At 51.1% G+C, this 18,587-nt stretch overlaps 8 protein-coding genes across 8 annotated transcripts; 4 read left to right on the forward strand and 4 right to left on the reverse strand.

Moving 5' to 3' along the window:
* Window positions 1-779: 779 nt before the first annotated feature.
* On the forward strand, window positions 780-1,644 carry CABS01_05782 (uncharacterized protein; the record flags this gene model as incomplete). Its single annotated transcript, XM_060539150.1, has 2 exons — window positions 780-1,105; window positions 1,164-1,644. The coding sequence occupies 2 exons, from the start codon at window positions 780-782 to the stop codon at window positions 1,642-1,644; spliced, it is 807 nt and encodes a 268-aa protein (XP_060404545.1).
* A 387-nt stretch (window positions 1,645-2,031) lies between these two features.
* Window positions 2,032-3,086, forward strand: CABS01_05783 (uncharacterized protein; the record flags this gene model as incomplete). Its single annotated transcript, XM_060539151.1, has 2 exons — window positions 2,032-2,116; window positions 2,188-3,086. 2 exons carry the CDS (start codon window positions 2,032-2,034, stop codon window positions 3,084-3,086), a joined length of 984 nt encoding a protein of 327 aa, XP_060404546.1.
* Window positions 3,087-3,605: 519 nt separating this feature from the next.
* Window positions 3,606-4,244, reverse strand: CABS01_05784 (uncharacterized protein; the record flags this gene model as incomplete). Its single annotated transcript, XM_060539152.1, has 1 exon — window positions 3,606-4,244. One exon carries the CDS (start codon window positions 4,242-4,244, stop codon window positions 3,606-3,608), a length of 639 nt encoding a protein of 212 aa, XP_060404547.1.
* A 1,804-nt stretch (window positions 4,245-6,048) lies between these two features.
* Window positions 6,049-7,604, forward strand: CABS01_05785 (amidohydrolase; the record flags this gene model as incomplete). The annotated part of the gene is made up of 2 exons (XM_060539153.1): window positions 6,049-6,460; window positions 6,514-7,604. The coding sequence occupies 2 exons, from the start codon at window positions 6,049-6,051 to the stop codon at window positions 7,602-7,604; spliced, it is 1,503 nt and encodes a 500-aa protein (XP_060404548.1).
* Window positions 7,605-8,363: 759 nt separating this feature from the next.
* CABS01_05786 (cupin domain-containing protein) lies at window positions 8,364-8,753 on the forward strand (the record flags this gene model as incomplete). The annotated part of the gene is made up of 1 exon (XM_060539154.1): window positions 8,364-8,753. The coding sequence occupies one exon, from the start codon at window positions 8,364-8,366 to the stop codon at window positions 8,751-8,753; it is 390 nt and encodes a 129-aa protein (XP_060404549.1).
* Window positions 8,754-8,912: 159 nt separating this feature from the next.
* Window positions 8,913-12,446, reverse strand: CABS01_05787 (subtilase; the record flags this gene model as incomplete). The annotated part of the gene is made up of 16 exons (XM_060539155.1): window positions 8,913-9,024; window positions 9,084-9,343; window positions 9,401-9,491; window positions 9,542-9,617; window positions 9,672-9,787; window positions 9,844-10,279; window positions 10,338-10,458; window positions 10,514-10,993; window positions 11,044-11,304; window positions 11,359-11,415; window positions 11,472-11,529; window positions 11,584-11,623; window positions 11,676-11,732; window positions 11,785-11,848; window positions 11,906-12,238; window positions 12,297-12,446. The coding sequence occupies 16 exons, from the start codon at window positions 12,444-12,446 to the stop codon at window positions 8,913-8,915; spliced, it is 2,712 nt and encodes a 903-aa protein (XP_060404550.1).
* A 1,503-nt stretch (window positions 12,447-13,949) lies between these two features.
* On the reverse strand, window positions 13,950-16,027 carry CABS01_05788 (H+ symporter family protein; the record flags this gene model as incomplete). Its single annotated transcript, XM_060539156.1, has 4 exons — window positions 13,950-14,948; window positions 15,062-15,217; window positions 15,537-15,749; window positions 15,815-16,027. The coding sequence occupies 4 exons, from the start codon at window positions 16,025-16,027 to the stop codon at window positions 13,950-13,952; spliced, it is 1,581 nt and encodes a 526-aa protein (XP_060404551.1).
* A 1,487-nt stretch (window positions 16,028-17,514) lies between these two features.
* CABS01_05789 (short chain dehydrogenase) lies at window positions 17,515-18,294 on the reverse strand (the record flags this gene model as incomplete). The annotated part of the gene is made up of 1 exon (XM_060539157.1): window positions 17,515-18,294. The coding sequence occupies one exon, from the start codon at window positions 18,292-18,294 to the stop codon at window positions 17,515-17,517; it is 780 nt and encodes a 259-aa protein (XP_060404552.1).
* Between the last annotated feature and the right edge of the window lie 293 nt (window positions 18,295-18,587).

Here is an 18,587-nt window from a genome sequence, read left to right on the forward strand (position 1 = left end):
AAGGTGTACCAATTTGACCAATCTCCTTGCCCCTGAAGGCGAATGGAAGAATGACGGGATGCCATGATCAATAATGGCACTGTTGATGTTTTGATACTCGTGGAATAACTGAAATCCCGCCTGGCTACTGTGACAATAGTTCAGGGGTGTAGTGGCAGTTCTGGAGCTATTCAGAGACCAGAGAGGCTGCGTGAGTCTACTGGGCTCATAACTATCGAGCAGCAGTTAGACAGGCAGGGGTCATTCTGTGTATATTGATGAGTATGACGAACGAATGGCTATGGGAAGAAACCCCATATCTATATAATGAGTGTATGACCCCCTTGTATAAGGTTACCCTTGCTAGCCTTATTCATACTTCTGGTTAAGCATGAGTCATGTCTCTTGAGGCGAAACAAGTACCGTAACGAATGTCCTGGGGCAGTCTGACACTTGGTATGTATTCATGTCACTTGGTTTTATTTGACTGCTTGCCAACAGTGGCTCAGGGGCTCGACCTATCTACCAACCTTAAGTATGTGTCTCTACAGGTAGCCAATTCGAACGGAGAGTTAGATTGCCCAGCTTTGGGGGCCCAACTAAACCGGGAAGGACCAAGCATGGCCCCCATTGCCTGAACCGCAGCCAACGTGCGGGCGGCTTGTTTGGGGTACAAATACGTGGTTGGTGCCCTCACTTCATGTTCCAACACCAGCTCTGTACCCAAACAACAGACCACATCCCAATCTTTCATTTTCCCCCGACACGACCCAAAGGCAGTTCGCCGCTCATAGACGGAGATGAGCGGCGCCCCCAAACAGAGCTTCGTCGAAGCATGCGGAAACGGCGACTTACCACTAGCTCAAAGCATTATGGAGGATCACAGCGACCTCAAGGCACAGCAGAAACGTTATGTGTATCCTGACACTTTGATGAGGCACGCAGTTAATGAGGCAGCCTGGAACAATCACGCACATGTTGTGGCCTTCTTATTCGACAACGGAGCTAGGATTACCGATTCAGTTGTCCTTGCTGTATCTAAACGCCACAGCAAAACGATGTTGGAAGAAATCCTCAAGAGAGGGTATGACATCAACACAGTGGAGCCGGGCGTGACCTTGCTGACGTTTGTACCTCCCATAGTACCAGGTTTTGAGAAACGTGACACTGATCTTCTCAAACAGGCTATCCACCGGACACATTGAGTGGATGGAGGTGCTGTTACAACACGGAGCAGACCCCAATGTCAAAGACTCGAGGGGATGGACAGCGCTTCACTCGGCTGTGGCCGAGCCATCGCTGAATTCCTGTCAGCTCCTCCTTGAACACGGTGCTGTATTGCCAGCAGACATACTCCAGTCTGCCATAGATTCTGATCACACAGATACAAGAATGGATATGGTCAAATATCTCATCGACAAAGGGGCTCAACTCAACTATGTCCGCGACATCAAAATAGGCTACAAGATCTGGCAAGGATCCCCTCTACATGTTGCCGCTGGTACAAATCGACTTGACATTGCTCAGCTTCTGCTGAGTGCAGGGGCAGATCCCAGCGTCAAGTACTGGGACAATACGCCGGCCGACACAGCCAAAGAGTTGGAATACATGGATATGTATAATCTGCTTAATACAGATACAGCCCCCGAAGTATCTACCCCTTGATGAACCACAAAGAACGAGATAGAATGTCTGTCCAACAAGCCCCCACAGACAATGATAGTGTCGGTCGCAAAGATGGCCACGTGAGGCTTCACTAGATACATACTACCCCATTTCAATACTCAGTCGCCGTAACAGATGGATGCGACCTAAGATGTCGCTCAAGATATAAAGTGCCATGCAAATTCTGCTTGTAAAGTCTGAGTTTCTATGACAAGAAGCTCTCTTTCAACATATCAACATCGAATTATCAGTAGCCGCAATTTGCGTGCAACTCATAACCCTTTTTGAATTCTTTGCACGTCACGGTTTCAGAAGCACCCAAATCTCCACCCAAACGAACACAATTACTAAATTATGATTGTTTCAAGGTGGCTTGCTCACTTTAAAATGTCTCCGAATGTCTCTGTCCCGCTCTTCGGCCTGTTGCTGCTCTTAGTAGCAGTAAGCGCTTTCCCATCGGCGTGGTCACTTGGTACGTGATCCGTAAAGCACCCCTCTCATAATGCTAGATGCTTTGCAATTGAGACTAACCTGGGGTTCTAGATTCTCATTCCATGGGACTGTCGTCCTTAGACTGGCCACGGTCTACTCCTGTCCGGCGAGATGTCGAGCCTTTCACCCAATACCCAAAGCGCGATGATGATCAGGATATCCAAGATACCTGCAATCCATTCTCCATGATTCAAAACTTCCATGAGCCCATTGACAGACTTTATGCTCAAGGATACAATGTCTCCTTGGCTAAAAGAGTCAAATTGGAAGTCCCTGGTGATGACACAGACATGGATGTGTGGATGAGAGAACGCACGGAAATTACGAAACCAATTGTTTGGGAAGTCAGCCCAGGAACCGACGCCAACACAGCAATTTTCCGAAGATTTGGAAGGAATTCTTTTAGCCTCGGAACGAACGGTCTTTGTGGGTGCAGTTCACTGTGGATCATCAGCAGAAAAGGGGTGTATGCAACTCACTATTGGGAGAGTATCTCATTTGCGCCCGAGAAAGAATGGAGAAACCCAGGCGAAACCAATGCTGAGGTTTTCGAACGTACTGTCATTGATGGCCTCAAAAGTGGAATCGCTGTCAAAGGCAAGCCAATGCAGGCTAGGCTCAACAGAGACGAGATTGCGGACGACCATATCAAGGCTTATCTTATTCATCCTCAACGAACATGGAAAAACACGCCCGCCGCTGTTGAAGGTTATCGAGTGCAATGGAATAGAATCAAGGACACCGTGAAAGCCATCATACCGGAATTGGCGTCAGATGATAAATGGGAAGAAGTCATCTACAACCGGTTACGTGGGAACGACCGACAACTGTTTGAAACTGCACTTGGACATGTGTTGTTCCAGTTTTCCCCTGATGACCAAGAGAAAAAGAAGGCTGCTCTATGGGTTGAGAGACGGAGGCAACCATACCATGACGACGCCTGGGAGTAGGCACGGTAAACATATCCGAAGCGAGTGTTGTTGAGCCCTAGAAACTGAAATCCCACAACAAATTGGCGGGACTACGGATTTGTTGTTGTTAGCTTTGCTGTTGGCTTTCGTTATCTCCTATCGTTTCATTATTTGTTTAGTCATTGGTACCTGTACAACGGTGTTTTTAGCTGAAATCTTGAGCTTCTCAGAAGTGGTTATCAGGATCCTTGAACATCACAGCCACATTTCAGATTACTCGCTACAGAGGATACCTCATCAGGAAGGTGAGCTCAAGTATACCGGTCCCATTACAATTCTTCAATCAAGTTACCCTAGATACAAGGCTTGGCACACAGCAGAGGCGCACTGGTTCCAGGACCATCCCTTCAATTAGCTGTCTTCTCAATCAGCGCTGATAACGAGATAAAGCTACTGCTTGAGGTGCCGGAAGCGCAGCAGTGTCGAGGGCAGACATTAAGTGAGCTACTATCTTTTTCGATGAAAGAGCTTTTGTCCCTAGGTCCAAATGCAAATTGCTTACCCAGACTTGATGCCCCTCATAGCCTCCCATTCACCTTCCAGGATTCCATAGCTAATCATATCATACCATTGCCTATCAAACCAATAAGACTCACGGCTGCGGCCTTCTTCCACGAAACCAAGCTTCTTGTATAAGTGCTGCGCTCGCTCATTGTAGGAGACAGTGCCAAGGTGAACCCGATGGTAGTTTCCATACCGGAAGGCCCAGTCGAGAGCCCAGTTGATAACCTCGGTTCCGTAGCCCTTTCCTTGATACTGTGGTGCTATTGCGATCCCGAGGCCGACTGAGCGGTGATGGGCCCTTGCCGGAGGAATCCCACCCCAGCCGATCGCTAGGTATCCTATGGGCTTTGGCGCAGCCGTCTTCGCTTCGTCAACTTCCTCGTCGCCGTCGCCAGAAGTATCTGCTGGAAGGCAGACCATGACAGAGAGAACAGATTTGGCCATTTGCTCAACCATCCACTCGCTGTGCTTGCTGGTCCTCGGCATCAGCGCCATCGGGTTTGAGAGAGCGACGGTCACTGGGTCATTCTCGATTTGAGTATGGAGGAACTTCTTGTCCTCGTCGTTGTTTTCCACGGCCCTGAAGATAAGCCGTTCGGAGCGATAGGCGCCTTTCAGGTCGTCAGTGAGCATGGTGGTTGTTAAAGTGTGCTCGTGGTGTCGCAACAAATATGACTGTTCGAAACAATTGGTAATAAAGGGGACTACTCAAGGTACTGCTTAAAGTCTGAAATCGACTTTTTGTGCAATGACTGAGCCGACCCATACCCTTATGTCTACACGGTCCACGGCTGGGAGTGGATTCCTTCTGCGTTCAAAGAGTCTGAGTCATCCTATCACGAGCTACTAAGCTTACATGTACGTTCAAGCTGACGTCTAGCCCCAACAAAAGTTCCGTTAATGCCTGAGGGGGGCGCCCCTCCTCCCATTAGCCCCATCCCCAAACGTCCTGAGAATATTTGAACATGACGCTAGGAGCTTATCTCGAGAGATTTCTGCGCGCTCGTTGTTTTCCGTTGTTGGAAATTGCACATTATCAACTTAACATACCAAGGACTCATGGGTCCTTGGGCAGTGACGCACAGGGAAATCTCTATAGCTCAACTAAAGCCAGAGGACAATCCAGTGGAAAATATTTAGGCAGATATTTACCGAGACTTCAGGTTGCCTGCCGGTTTGTCCCTGATTAACACGCGGCGATGCATCCTGCTGAGGTGTTGTCATGGAATGTTATTCAAGTGCCCAAAACAGCTCACTTGATTGATGTATGGCTGGAGTGCTTATTTCTACCTCTGCCGAAATCACCGTTTACTAGGTCAACACATTCTACGGTTCCAATAGAGAACCGCGTTCTGAGGCGGGCACTCAAAGCGTCTTGATAGACTTGGATGAAGCTGTTAGTACTCTTAGTACTCCCTTGGCTACGTAGTAGATGGAGGCATTGCTGGAAAGCTCAGCTCGTAAAAGCAAATGCCGTCGGTCTAAACTTGGAAAGGAGTCCACATCCATGAGCAGCCCGACTTGTCGTTAACATAGCATGCGTGTTGAGGAGGGGGCTATTTGACGCATTGACTTCTAAGTTCTTTGAATTTTGCTAGAATTGGTTCGAATTATGAGCTTTCTCTAGTTTGTTTGGAGCTATTACCTCTTAACAGAGTATCAAGATCCTTATACCTACAATATTGGCAGAATGAAAGGAAGCACGTGTTAGGGGACAGGCGACATCTTTGGCGTGGCAGAATCAAAGACACAGCTGTTGTATCTGAAGCTAGGTTCCAGGACTGAAATCTTCCTTTTCTTAATTTAGAACGTGGAGTTCAGTCCTTTATTATCTTTCCCTTGTTGTGTCCTTTATACTCATCCAATACTAGACTTCGCTGATCCTCGCTGTCCACGAATCAATAGTAGAAGTTGAGAACTTGACACGTGCATTGCTAGGTTCTACACCCCACGGCAGCTGTCTGTGGAATGCTCACATATTTAAACCTGTAGAGGAATGAATTGATCCGGCGTGGCACGAGGCAACATCTAGGAAGCGATGAGAAGTTAAATAAGGTACGTTACCCTATCATTGGGTGGCGTCTAGCTCTCATGCCCTTCGGACATTAGGCCTATCTCCATATCGACATCCGACCTCCGAAATGTCCGGGACCAAGTTGTACATCTTCCTTCACAGGCCGTAAAGTTCTTCGCTCTTCGCGTTTATGTTTCTAGATGAAGAGCGCGAAGTATAGAAATGAGCGCGTCCTCCTATTTGGCGGGGTTTCTCGTCTTAGCGCGACAATAATGGACTTAAGAAACTCTCCGTCGTGCCTCTAATTACCCTCCGGATACGGCCGTTGGGAAAGGCCATAAGTAACCACAGAGTGACTCAGACATCACGATACGGCGGCTACCTTCGCTTCGCTGCATACCTTCCTATCAAAAAAACAAAACCATGACCGTCTCGCCAACCAAGATTTTGTTGAAGAATGGCGTGCTTCTTATCCATGGAGAGGATGGCAGAGTAAAACCTCAGCGGTCGGATATATTCATCGAGGGAGACACGATTTCACAAATCAGCCCAAATGTCAGGACAGCCGGCGAGGATGTCAAAGTCTTTGACTGCGAGGGCAAGATCGTGTCTCCAGGCTTTATAAGCACACATCATCATGTATGGCAAACCGCGCTGAAAGGTCGCCATGTCGACCACACTGTACTTGAGTACTTGCCACGAGGAAACTTCATTGGGTCATTATTCTCTACCGAAGACGCATTTTGGGGTGAACTTGGTGGCGCACTTGAAGCTATCGATGGCGGGACCACGACCATTGTGGACCACTCCAGTCTGAATGTTGGCCCAGAATTCCGTAAGACCCTTGCTCAATATAATTATAGCCAGTAGTTGACGATGAAAAACCAGCCCCTACGTTGATTCAGGCGCTTATAGCCTCCGGGCTTCGTTCTGTCTACTGCTACTGCGTTCCTAGAACGACCAGCTGGAGCCCGTTCTCTACAGCAGATGACTATACATCTTCACATGTTCTCGAAGAATGGAAATCGCTAGTGACAAAGGGCCCGTACGGAGACGGGCGAGTGCAAATTGGTTTCGCAGTGGACAACTTGTATCAGTCGCCCGACCAAATGAAGTTCCTTTACTCGGAGCTTCGCGCTGCAAAGGCTAAGGTTATAACATCACACGGTGCTGCCGGTCTAGCTTTCGGCAATGGTCCTTCTGCTCTCCAGATCCTGAACAACCACAACCTGCTTGGCTCAGATATACTCATCTCTCACGCCAACTTCCCAAAGGATGGCGACGCAGAGCTTGTCAAGAAGCACAACGTCTACATCTCTGCAACTCCCAACACAGAGCTTCAGATGGGATGCCCGCCAGTCGCCCTTCACCCAGAGTTTGAAGCAAACTCCAGCCTCGGGGTTGACTGCCACAGTTGTGGCAGCAGCTTCATGCCCAATCAGATGCGACTTGGCTTGCAGTATGCCCGACTCGAACGACAAGAGAATCTTCGGAGACAGGGCAAGTGGAGCCGGCATGTCGGTCCGTCAGCTGAGCAAGCCTTCAATCTCGCTACAATTGGCGGCGCAAAGGCAATTGGCATGGAGGGTGAGGTTGGCCAGATCCGCGTTGGAGCAAAGGCAGACCTAGTAGTCTTCAGCACCGACAGCCCCGCCATGCTTCCTGCTGCTGAAGAAGATCCCATTGCAGCGGTGGTTCTGCATTCGAGTGAGAGAGACGTGGAAACTGTCATCGTTGGAGGCGTCATTCGGAAGGAGAATGGAAAGTTGCTACCTGTGTCATTTACCGGTCAAGTTGAGGGGGCGAGTGACCTCGGTCTTCACGGGAAAAGCATTACGTGGAAGGATGTTGCGGTGAATTTGATTCAGAGCCGGAGTAGATTGAACAAGAAGGCAGAAGGCATCGACATGACGGTGGTGGAAGAGACGATTATCGACAATTTCTACATGAACCGGAAGGATATGCTTGAGCAGTCATGAGTATGTTTAGTACATACAGTTGACGATCCGCGGCTACTTAATTATTCTGCGGTCAAGGATTCAGTATCTGGCCAACTCTGACTTTCAGATTTCCGTTCATCCAAAATGAAGCACGGAATGTCTACTCCGTCTTAGAGGAGTCAATAACACGATTGGGCGCGCTGAGTAATCCGAGTGATTTTGAGCATGTCGCGAATCATAATGGACCCATACTTATCTGATAGAGGTGTTCAAGACCACCACCAGCCATCGACGTAACTCGGCAGCTCGAACATCGTCGTGAGTGAGGTCGACTTCCGGATATTCGGCTCCCGGCTCAAGCATGACTTGAACCATGGAGCAGTACATCGTGACGGAGTTAGTTGCCAGCACACGGAGTTATCACTCAAGATGCGGGGGAGCTGTCAGCCAACCCCACTTCGGCCGATCTCCGCCGCATCTAAGAGCGCCCGTGTCTATGCCGGTTGCCTTGATGCTGAGTTATCTTCATGGAGGTATTTGCTTGCGTCTAGAGGCAGATAAGGCTATTTCATTCATCTTATTTTCGGTGCAGCTCAGATTGAGTTCTGCACTGAACATCAGATCAAAGACCTCGCATGATGCCCTCGGTTCCACTTGCCATGGAATATCGACATAGCGGAGACTTAATGGCGTGATTATAACTACCGCACCCACCGCCAGTCTGAAGCAGAAACCTCCTCATCTTTAATCTTCCAGCATCAACCTAAAGCAACGAGATCCCACCAAACAACCTCCAACATGCCAGAGTCCAAGGTCATTCCGGCCTCGGCCACGCCAGTAGCAAAGCCAACGGCTACTTTCACCGGCGATGTCTACATGGAACTGATCAACCGCGACGAAAGCGCGGTCATCGCAAACGTTACCTTCACCCCATGCGCTCGGACGCATTGGCACACCCACGTTGGAGGACAGATGATTAGAGTGCTGGCCGGTAGCGGATGGGTCTGCGACAAGGGCGGCGAGGCGAAGCGAATCAACGCTGGAGATACTGTTTGGGCTCCTCCGGGCACGACTCACTGGCACGGCGCCGATGATGGAAGCATTATGACGCACTTTGTTGTTGGCATTGGAGAAACGAAGTGGCATGAGGCTGTCACCGATGAGGATTACAAGAAGCGGTCCGAATGACTTCAGCATTTGTGAGTTTTGAAAGACTCCATCTTGAGAGCTCTCTGGAGAGTCTCTGACAGCTGGATATCTAGGGTGACGTTTTTATCTCAGATAGGACCCATCCTCACTAGCAGCCTGCATGTAGCGTCTCAAAACAACTCATTTACCAAGCTTCGCCTATCCTCGTCTCTCGTATTTTCCAGTGACTTGAATCTGCGGTGTCTGGAAAACATCCCAGTTATCAGCAGCCGCAGGGTTCCCGAAAGGTTTCAGTGTGGCGAATCGCATGCTATTTGGAAATTTTGTTAGCCACCCTCGGCAAAGATAAAAGGGTTCATCATGACTTACGTGTAGTTTCCGAGCTCAATCTGGCTTCCGTTGCCAAGTTTTCCGAACCACCAGAACTCATGGTACGACGCCTGGGTCTGAGCATTGCGGTACAGGTCAACCTGAGGGTAGGTCCAGGTGTCATCTGGGTCATAACGACTGGGGTCAAAGTATGACACGCTGCCAGCTACAACGTGGCTGGTGGCTGGGCCAATGTAGCCGTTCTGACCGGGGACGGGCGGATATTGCCATTGTCTATCGGTCCAACCAGCTTCGTAAATCTTGGTACGAGTCAGCCGCCATTCACACGTTCAACCGGATTTGGCAGTAAAACTTACGTCCCATCGGACTTCTTTGCTGCCCCAAATGAGCTTTGAGTAGATGATGGGGAAATCGGCGACGGATGGGTCGAGATTGAAAGAGTAGACACTGCTAAGGTTAGCTGGTACTTGTCCCGAGACCTGGACACATCGACTCACTAGTCTCTTTGTGTGGTGAAGGGGTACGAGGGACGATAGATCGGGCTAATCTCTGCCTTCAGGTTCGCACCGAGGCCTTCATTGGAGTTAGTCAAGTCATCGGATTGTTGACATCACCGCACAATCTCACCTAGGTAGGGCACGGAAAGTTGTTCTCCGCTATTGCCAGAAACTATGACCTTTCCGCTGTAAATAGGCAGAGCAGACGAGTTCCAGCCAAGGCCGTCGGGGTTGGGAAAGTTGACACTTTACACCATTAGCTCTTTGCAACATAGAACATCCTTTTACAATGTGCATCTCACCTGACAGTTTTGCTCTCGCCTGGCTTCAAAGTGAAGTCTCTTGGCAAAGACACCTCAACAGGAAGACTCTTGGGCGTCAACTCTGTAAAGCTCTTGAGTCTTTTCTCGCCACCCCAGGGTGCGACGAATGGGTACCAGCCAAGGATTTCCACCCCAGCGGCAGCTTCATACGAGAGCTTGTAGCTCACATCCTTGGCACCATTATTGGTTACGGTCACGTCGTGGTAACGACTGAAGTAATGGGTGTCATTGAGCGCGATTTTCTCAAAGGCGATGTCGGTGGTGTAGTTGACAATCTTGAAGGCGTTGATGAGACCGTTTCCAACTTGGGCAACCGATGCCGAGAAGCCGTAGTCGGTTGCGGTTCCATCGGACCAGGGGAGAGAGGTTCCGCTGGCGATGATTCTTTGGTGCAGTGTCTTGGCGAAGCCCTTGCCTGGAAAATACAATGATCAGTTACAATCCAGTCATTGAGACCGATTGAGAGGACTTACCATGTACAGATCGGCCGCCGTGGGCACTGATAAAGAGTGCAGCTACGCCAGCTACGTAAGGTGTAGCCATCGAGGTCCCGGACAGCAGCGCATAGGTATCATCAAGATAGGTGCTAAAGATCTAAGACAATGTTAGTATGTCTAGCAGGGAGGTGCTCAAGACTGGTAAGACTGACTTGACCACCAGGAGCAGCAATATCGGGCTTGATGTCGAGGTCGTTTGAAGCACCCCAAGAAGTGAAAGTGTTTGGTCGACCACCGGCGGGGTATTCTAAGCCAACAACCTGCTCGGGGTTGAGAGAAAAGTCCGCGGTAACATTGCCGCCGGCTTGAACCGTCTCAATGATGGCCTTACCAGCTGCGGCGGTGATGAGGGCAATCAGACCAACATCGTCATCGGTTCCGGGTGTGATGATGGGGTTTTCGTTGTTGTAAAACAAGATGTACTCGGCACCAAGGGCAACTAGGTTTGCTTGCTTAGTTGCGAAAGTGCAAGTCCCTCTTCTTACCAAGGGAATAACGCCCTTGAGGCTGCGCGTGCCGTTAGGGTACGGTTCGCAGCCGTCCGCAGGATCAGTGATGTCGAAGTTCAGAGGAACAACCGGCCAATCAACGAGATCGGATGAGAAATAGTAAGTTGAAGGCAAGTATCCAGCCTGTTTGATGTTAGATATCATGGCATGAGATCCACGAACGAAGACCGCACCTTGACGGTCTCAGTGTTGCCGTCGAGAACCGATGTCAACTCGAATGGCGAGGCAGGATACTTCTCGGTCTCCACAGAGGCCACGGCGAGAACATTCTTGCCAGAGGAACCACTGCTTCCGAAGAAAGCACCGGCAGCACCCGAGTTGCCGTTGGCAATCGTGACTACGACTCCTTCGTCGACCAAGCGAGAAGCGATCTCAGCCCACGCGTTTGTAGACCAGCCACCTGGACCACCAATACTGGCAGTGATAATGTCAACCTGCCTCAATGTCAGTACTTGCGTGATTTTTCTCAAGGTCTAAAGGATCCTTACGCCGTCGGAGTAGGCTCGGAGGAAAGCCTCAATGAGAGTGGCATCATCCGTAGCATCCTGCCGCAAGTCAGAAAACAACAGCGAGTATGCAGGGGCACAGATGTCAAGCTCACCAGTTGAGCGAAGACCTTGTATGAGTAAAGCGACGCCTCGGGGGCAACACCACTCCAGCTGTAAAGGGGAATCATTAGTCTCTTCTGCAAAGAAATTTCCTGGTGACCTTACAAGTCATTCTTTCCAGCAATAATTCCTGCAACATGGGTCCCTGTGCGGTGGTCAGATTCGGCCCTGGTACGAAGGGTCAAACGTCTTCATACCATGTCCAAGCTGGTCCAACGGATCATCATCTGGGGTCTTGTCTTCGTAGGGCCAGACTACGCATGTTTGTCAGAATGCTCGCGTCTCGCACCTGACTCTGAGACTTACTGCCGTTGCCGACGAGATCGTAACCACCAGCGACCTTGAAACCCGGGCCGAAGCCACCTCCCAGCTGTGTGATGTTTAGCACTCGAAAAAATGAAGCGGATGATAAGAGCAAGTAACTCACGGCGGGGTGCGTGTACCAAGTTCCAGAGTCAACAACACCGACTTTGACTCCCTGCCCAAAAATGCCCTTGTCGTGAAGCTTGCTCACGCCTGTGGTGTTGTGCGGGCTGTAGTCACCAGCAGCAGCCTCCTCGATCGACTTGAGACCCTCAACAGGAGACAAACTGACACGGGTGTTTTGCCAGACGCGAGCGACACCAGCTAGGTTCTGGAGACTGTCAATGTTGTGGGTGTCGGTCTCAATGCTGGCGCCGGAGAAGATGTCGCTCTCAAAGTTCTTGACGACCTTAATATCGGCCTCGAGGGCAACGTCGCGACGGGCTTTGGCTGATCCCTAATTCGAGCATTAGTCCAGGCTTCTGAGTTCCCGAGTCAACATTGCATTGACATACCGAGGCATACTCGATGATGTAGCTCTTGGCAATAGGGACAGTAGCGTTGTTAGTCTCATCTGCACCCTCTGGAGCTTGACGAGTAGCGAAAGACTGTGCACTCCCCAGAACGGGAAGCGCAAGGAGGCTGGCAATACTCAGCAGATGCATTATGAGTGTTCACTCAAAATATTGCGCCGCTTGAAGCTCTGTCTCTTGGATAGCAAAAGCCGCACCGGTGGGATGAAGCTCTTATAGTCGCGACTTATTGACGGCTCTGGTGACATTCACATCGCCTCAACCGAAATCCGGCTGCGACTCTTTGTTGCAGCGTTACATTGCCGATACGGCCATGGGCAGAGAGATTCCTGGCGATATCGCCATTGTTGTTGGAATGAGCTTCCTTCTTGGGATGGCTAATATGCCGGGGTTGCACGCGGTATCGGACGATGGTGCAGCGCTGACATTGACAATCATACCGTCTTTTTTAAACATGGCGGAAATAAACAATGTTCCGGTTGTAGGAAGATCTCATGATAGGCATTAAGAAACACATTGACCCCCGAAAGTGCGTAGCATCTCGTATCCAAAGGCAGCTATAAGCATGCCCTTCGAAGCGTATTTTACGAACGTCGATCATGAGCTTTCATCGCGTTGAACAGCAAACAAGAGAGATGTGCTGTGAGATCAATTGAGGGGTAAACTCGTTCTGTAGTGCTCGATGCTACCCAAGGGATGTTGCCAAGACACTACCCCTGAAGAACAAGGTGCGTTTGATGGCAAATTGCAAGTCGAAATCTCGCAAATCTCGTGTTGCGCTCTCTTCGATAACGACCAACTACGTGACTCGGAAAACGCGCTGTTCGGTCGCTGATTGCGCGAGATGGCACCATTCCTACTTCATAGTGCGATTAGGCTCATGACATGTGGTGTAGCTGGGGGTTAAATGAACTGCAGAGACCCATGACTGACAACATGTCATAGCGAAGGGCTGAAAGTGAGCTCAGGCTTGATAAGTATCCGTTGTCAGGCGCCTGCGAGCTGCAGGTTCCTGCATATTCTTCTATCAATCACCTCGTGTTCGACGTGCGCATGCAACCCAGCCCTTGAAATGGTATCTTGGCCGAAGGAACCGGATCGGATGCAGCGGCCAAACCCTCATCCGGAAAAGGAGCAATCGCATTGAAGTCGGCTGAGCGGCCTCGCGATTTCTTGGCCTTTTCCGAGAGCTGTCAGAGTAGGCCAGTAAGATGAGCACCAATACGGCGAGTACATGTAGATTATCCAATGCGGATAAGCATAAATGTCATCGAGGTGAATTCGGCGAAATGGCCAGGCTAGGATCCACTTTACCGGAGTTGAAGCCGGGAAAGCCCCCGGGCGGGAGATTCGCGCTACACCCGCAGCAAGAGTGAATCTGGACGAGCCGGTCCGATTGCGACAAACTTAAATAGTTCTAGTTGGCACTCGAAGATCGCTGTCTCTTGTCAGGCGAGAAAATCCCACTGAGCGTGAGGTACGAGACGGAGTTTACCAAGACAATGGGTTCCTAATGACATGAGAAGTTCTCTTCGGTGTATGCGTTCAATGGCTCTGATTTAGTGCGGGATTGAACCATTAGATAATCTCAAGTACAATTTGGGCTACAGCGTGGTCTGATGTTGAAGTTTGAGCTTATTCCCGGTGAGTAGCCGACTTCTCTTGATGCCCCAACTCCTCATCACTGTGCGCAAGGTGACCGGTTCGGCCCTCACGATTGTGAAGCTCATCCTCCATCATCTCATCCCCAGCAACCTCTCTCATATCGGAATCATCCGCCACATCAAAGCTCCGTCGCAGATGTTCGGGGCCGATAAAGGTCAACAGCAACACGTAAGCAAAGACGCAGCCCATGAAGATGCAGATAACCTTGCCATAATCGTACCGCTTCGTCGTGCCCTTTGGTGCGAGAGGGAAGTTCTCGCCAAGGCGGGACTCAATGGTGGAGCTAGCTGACGAGACGAGATTACCGAGCTGGTAGGACGTGCCGACCACGAAGGTGCGGAACGCGCCGGGGCTGAGTTCCATGAGGTGGATGGGAATCACGCCCCACGCGCCCTGCACGCAGAACTGCTCGAAGAAGGCGGCAGCCATGACTGCCTCGGTCGTGACGAAAGTGTAAGGGTACAGCAAAGCACCGCCCACGACGCAGCAAACCATGATGCTGAAACGTCGACCGAAAATCTGACTGCAGTACCCAACAGTCGTGCCCCCCAGCATAGCGCCCAGGTTCGCGACAACCTGCGTGACGGTGACCATGTCAGCGTTGAAGTTGAATTGGTTCGTCAACATGGTGGGATAAAGATCCTGACTGCCGTGCGACATGAAGTTGAACCCGGCCATGAGGAGGACTAGATAGGTCAACAGCAACCAATGTCTGCGAAGCGCCACTTTACCCTCCTTCAAGAAGGTCGAGGTGACGCTCGTGTGCCCAGCCTCCTCAGCGCGTCGGCCGGCCGCCTCGCGGATGCGCTTGTGCTCGATGAAGGTATCGGTCTCGGGCAGCATCAGACGGAACGCGATGAACAGGACTGGCGGACCGGCTCCGAACCAGAAGAGTGGGCGCCAGCCGTGCGGGGTCGTGTTGACCAGCCCTCGGGCAAAGGCCGCGGCCAACAGGTATCCAAAAGCGTACTAATCGGCAGAATCAAAGGTTAGTCTTGTGACGCGACTAACTGAAGGATTTGGGGAGCGTTGGTGGCGGGGATTGATAATTTGTTGGCTTGGTTTCGGGAATTAAGACTTACACCTTGTTGTAAGACGCCGGACATCATTCCGCGGGTCTCTGCTGGAAGGTCTTCAAGGGCAGTCGCTGCCGCGTTGCCGTACAGACCGCCCATGGCGATTCCGAAGAGAGCGCGACATGCTAGGAATTGCTCGTAGGTCTGGCAGAAGCCAGTCCCCTGCGGAAATCGGCTTATTAGCTTGGAACACCAAAACAACAAAGATGGTATGGAACAAAGAGCGGACGCTGATGTCACCACTGCCACGCATGGCACTAGCATCCAGGTGACTGAACAACATCAATCAAGAGAGAAAAGCCTGGGGGAAACGAACGGGTTTGCGGAGGGGGGGCAGGGATTCCCCAACGGCGCAGCCAAGACGGGAGAGGGGAGAGGGGAAAGCTTGTCTGGCGCCGGCCAGGCTCGGCACATAATTGCCGGTTGAAGCCAATCAAAGTAGCGCAGTTAGAGAGAAGAGATGACGAGTAATTTTTCTTACCAGCTCAAGGATGATGAAGAGGAGGTTGTTCACAATGAAAGGCCATTTTCTGCCGTAGCGATCTGCTGCAATACCGAAGAGGATGGATCCGACGGATCGGAACATCAGCACCAGTGTGATGCCCCAAGTGATGTCTGTCTTGGACTTGTCGAATGTCTCGGAAAGTTCGGTGATGGTGAGGGAGACGGTGAAGAAGTCGAAGGCATCCCAGGTCTATTGAGAAGCGTAAGCAAAGTTGCAATGTGGTGAGCTTGACATAGATAAAGACGGAGGCATACCCAGGCAGCGAAAGCGACAGCGAAGAATGCCCATTGCCTTCTGTTGATCATCTTGACGAGCCTCAGCGGGTTCGGCGCGCTCAGCATAGGCGGTTTGAGGGTGGTGAAGCGTGTCCCCAGATAGCGGCCAACGGACATGCCGTGCCATGGCTCTTGGTCCCCATGGTGCTCAATGTGAGGTCTCTCAGGCTCGACGTGTGTTTTATCGTCCATGATGAGCTGTTGATTCCAGTCGCAAAGGCAGGCTGAACAGTTGAAGATCAGGACTACTACACCTGGCGTGAATTCGTACGGCACCGCGACGGTCTTATACGAAGAACGAGACCTGTCGACGGCATAACCCCGTGAGCACTAACTCAGGAGCGGGGTTATCCATGAGTCAAATACACCTAGAATGATGTAGGGCCGACGAGGGCTGTTGCCAGTCCGGGGAGGGTGGATGCCGTCCTTCATGTTGGGGGACACATGGGAGGGCTGGAGAGTTTGGCCAATACATGGGGATAGCACGGTGTTTAGAATTGGAGATACACAGCTGGGAACCAAAAAGCCCGCTAATTAAGCTGCCAGAAAGTATCCTCACTCATTGGCAATCTTCTGGAAGTCACTGGCCAACAACGTTTCTTCTTACCCTGAAACCAGCATACTAGATATCTGACAAAAGCCTATCGCGAGCTCCTGAATACGCCGAAGTCTGGCCGCAAAATTCACCTACTGAGTGACAGCTTCCCCAACCGAGCGTCGTCAACCCCAAATGAGACGAACCCTGGGCAGCAAAACGATGGGATATCAGAGACTGTGCGTCTCGTTGTGACCGTGACATCACATCGAAAAAGGCCAAGACGGCAATGGCAAGCGTGCAGCACATCCTTAGGGGGGACATCAAACCCACACACCCTTCACTCTCGATCCCCGAACTGCCGCTGCTAGCCACACAGAACACAAATGATTCTCCTCAATGACCCAACGCACTAACAGGCACTGGATCCTTCCCCATGGACGAACCCCAGCCGCCATTGGCTTGGAATTAGCTTATCAGCTCTTAGCAACTGCCCCAAAGTACCCAAGCTCCACTCGCTCATGGACCGGACGGTCGCTACTAATGCGCACAACAACGGGCGTCAGTTTGCCTTCGCCGGGCCGTAAGCACCACGACAATTTGTGTTTCTGCTCTCGTATTACGTGAAGAAAGGCAGATTGACATGATTCCGTGGCCGATCTCATACTAGTAAGAAGCTACTCTCTCCAGTTGTTCTGGAAGCACTCAGAGTTACCCCGCGCCATCGGCGCCGAGATCGGCAGCGACATACGGGGTTGAGTGGGGCTGGCTGCCGGGCTGTGGGATTTCGGTCTTCCTTCCTGTCCAAGCTCTTTGCAATCCGAGCAAGGTTCGATGCCCGTTAGCGAAGCTGTTGGTGTTCTATTTGGAGTCACATAGCCGCGGAGCCGCGTTTGCGGCTCGGACGACCGGCCGGGAGGTGGCCGTCCATTGCTAACCTGTCTTCGGCAGAATACCGATTATCAGTAGTCGTTGAGCCCAGGTCAGAGAAGCACACGCGGCAGTACTACGGTACCATCATTAAACCCTTGAGCTCTCCAAATATAGTATCAATCAGTCAGATCATGCCAAACACGAGGTTCTCGATCAGATTGGATTATTAACCATGGACTAGGACAAGTCTGCCAGCGTTTGTTGGCCATATTTAGGCCACGGGAATCTTGACCCCAGTCTCCTCCTCGAGCAATTTCAACAACTGGTCTTGTCTCTTCTCCTCCTTCGTGAAAGAGACTGGAGTATCTTCCTGTCCGGGAGGCTTGAAGTACTTTCCAGTAACATCTCCACTACCAGTTCCCTCGGCCAGCAAAACATAGCTTGCCACTCCATCCTCTGCCTTTTCAGGTGCGTTAGAACCTCCCATCTTGGTGGGAACCCAGCCAGGATCGACCGAGTTGCTCTTCACATCCGGCCACAGACGAGCGACGGCGTTGGCCAACGTCGTGACGTGCAGCTTCGAGTCGCAATACGCCTGATTCTCATTCCAGCCTCCCTCACCGCGCTCGCGCCACGTAGGGTCAGTGAAGCTAGTGTCGCCGCTCTTGTGCAGGCCGGAAGAGATGTACACAATCCTCTTGGGCTTGTGTATCAAGGACGTGAGAATGTAGGGCGCAAAGACGTTGACTGCAGTCAAGCTTGGCAGTCCGAGATCGGTCTTGCGATACGGCCCGCGGTAGAGACCTGCATTGTGGATGACGACGTCGAATGTTCCGAGTTTGTTGGCGTCTTCGGCGAGTTTCTTGATCTCTGCAATCTTGGAGAGATCGCCGATGAGAACTGTTTCGGCGCCTGGCACGGCGGTCTTCGCATCTTCAGCTCGCTGCGCGTTGCGGGCGTGAATGACGACTTGATGGCCGTTTTTGAGGAGGGTGCGGGCGGCGACTGCACCTAGGCCGTCAGAAGAGCCCGTGATGAGGATTCGTGCCATTTTGCCGATGATTGATAAAATGATTCGTCTTTCGAGATGGCTATGGTTGATATGATGTTGAGTAGGACGCAGTTGTAAAGTCTCAGAAGGCGTTTGAGCAGCTGAGTAATAGGGAAGCGGACTGGAAGGTTAAATCCGCGTATCATCAATAATCGCGAGTCGCGAGCGGGGTCCGGGTTCGGGCGTAAACTGTGGGGTTGGGATTTCGAAGATGATCGAAGGATGTGAGACTCGATCACGTCATCCCGTTATTGAAATAACTACCGACTTCACCAAAGATTCAAATAGATCTA

Source organism: Colletotrichum abscissum (assembly GCF_030869225.1).
Source record: "Colletotrichum abscissum strain IMI 504890 chromosome Unknown Scaffold_12.1, whole genome shotgun sequence".
NCBI lineage: Eukaryota > Fungi > Ascomycota > Sordariomycetes > Glomerellales > Glomerellaceae > Colletotrichum > Colletotrichum abscissum.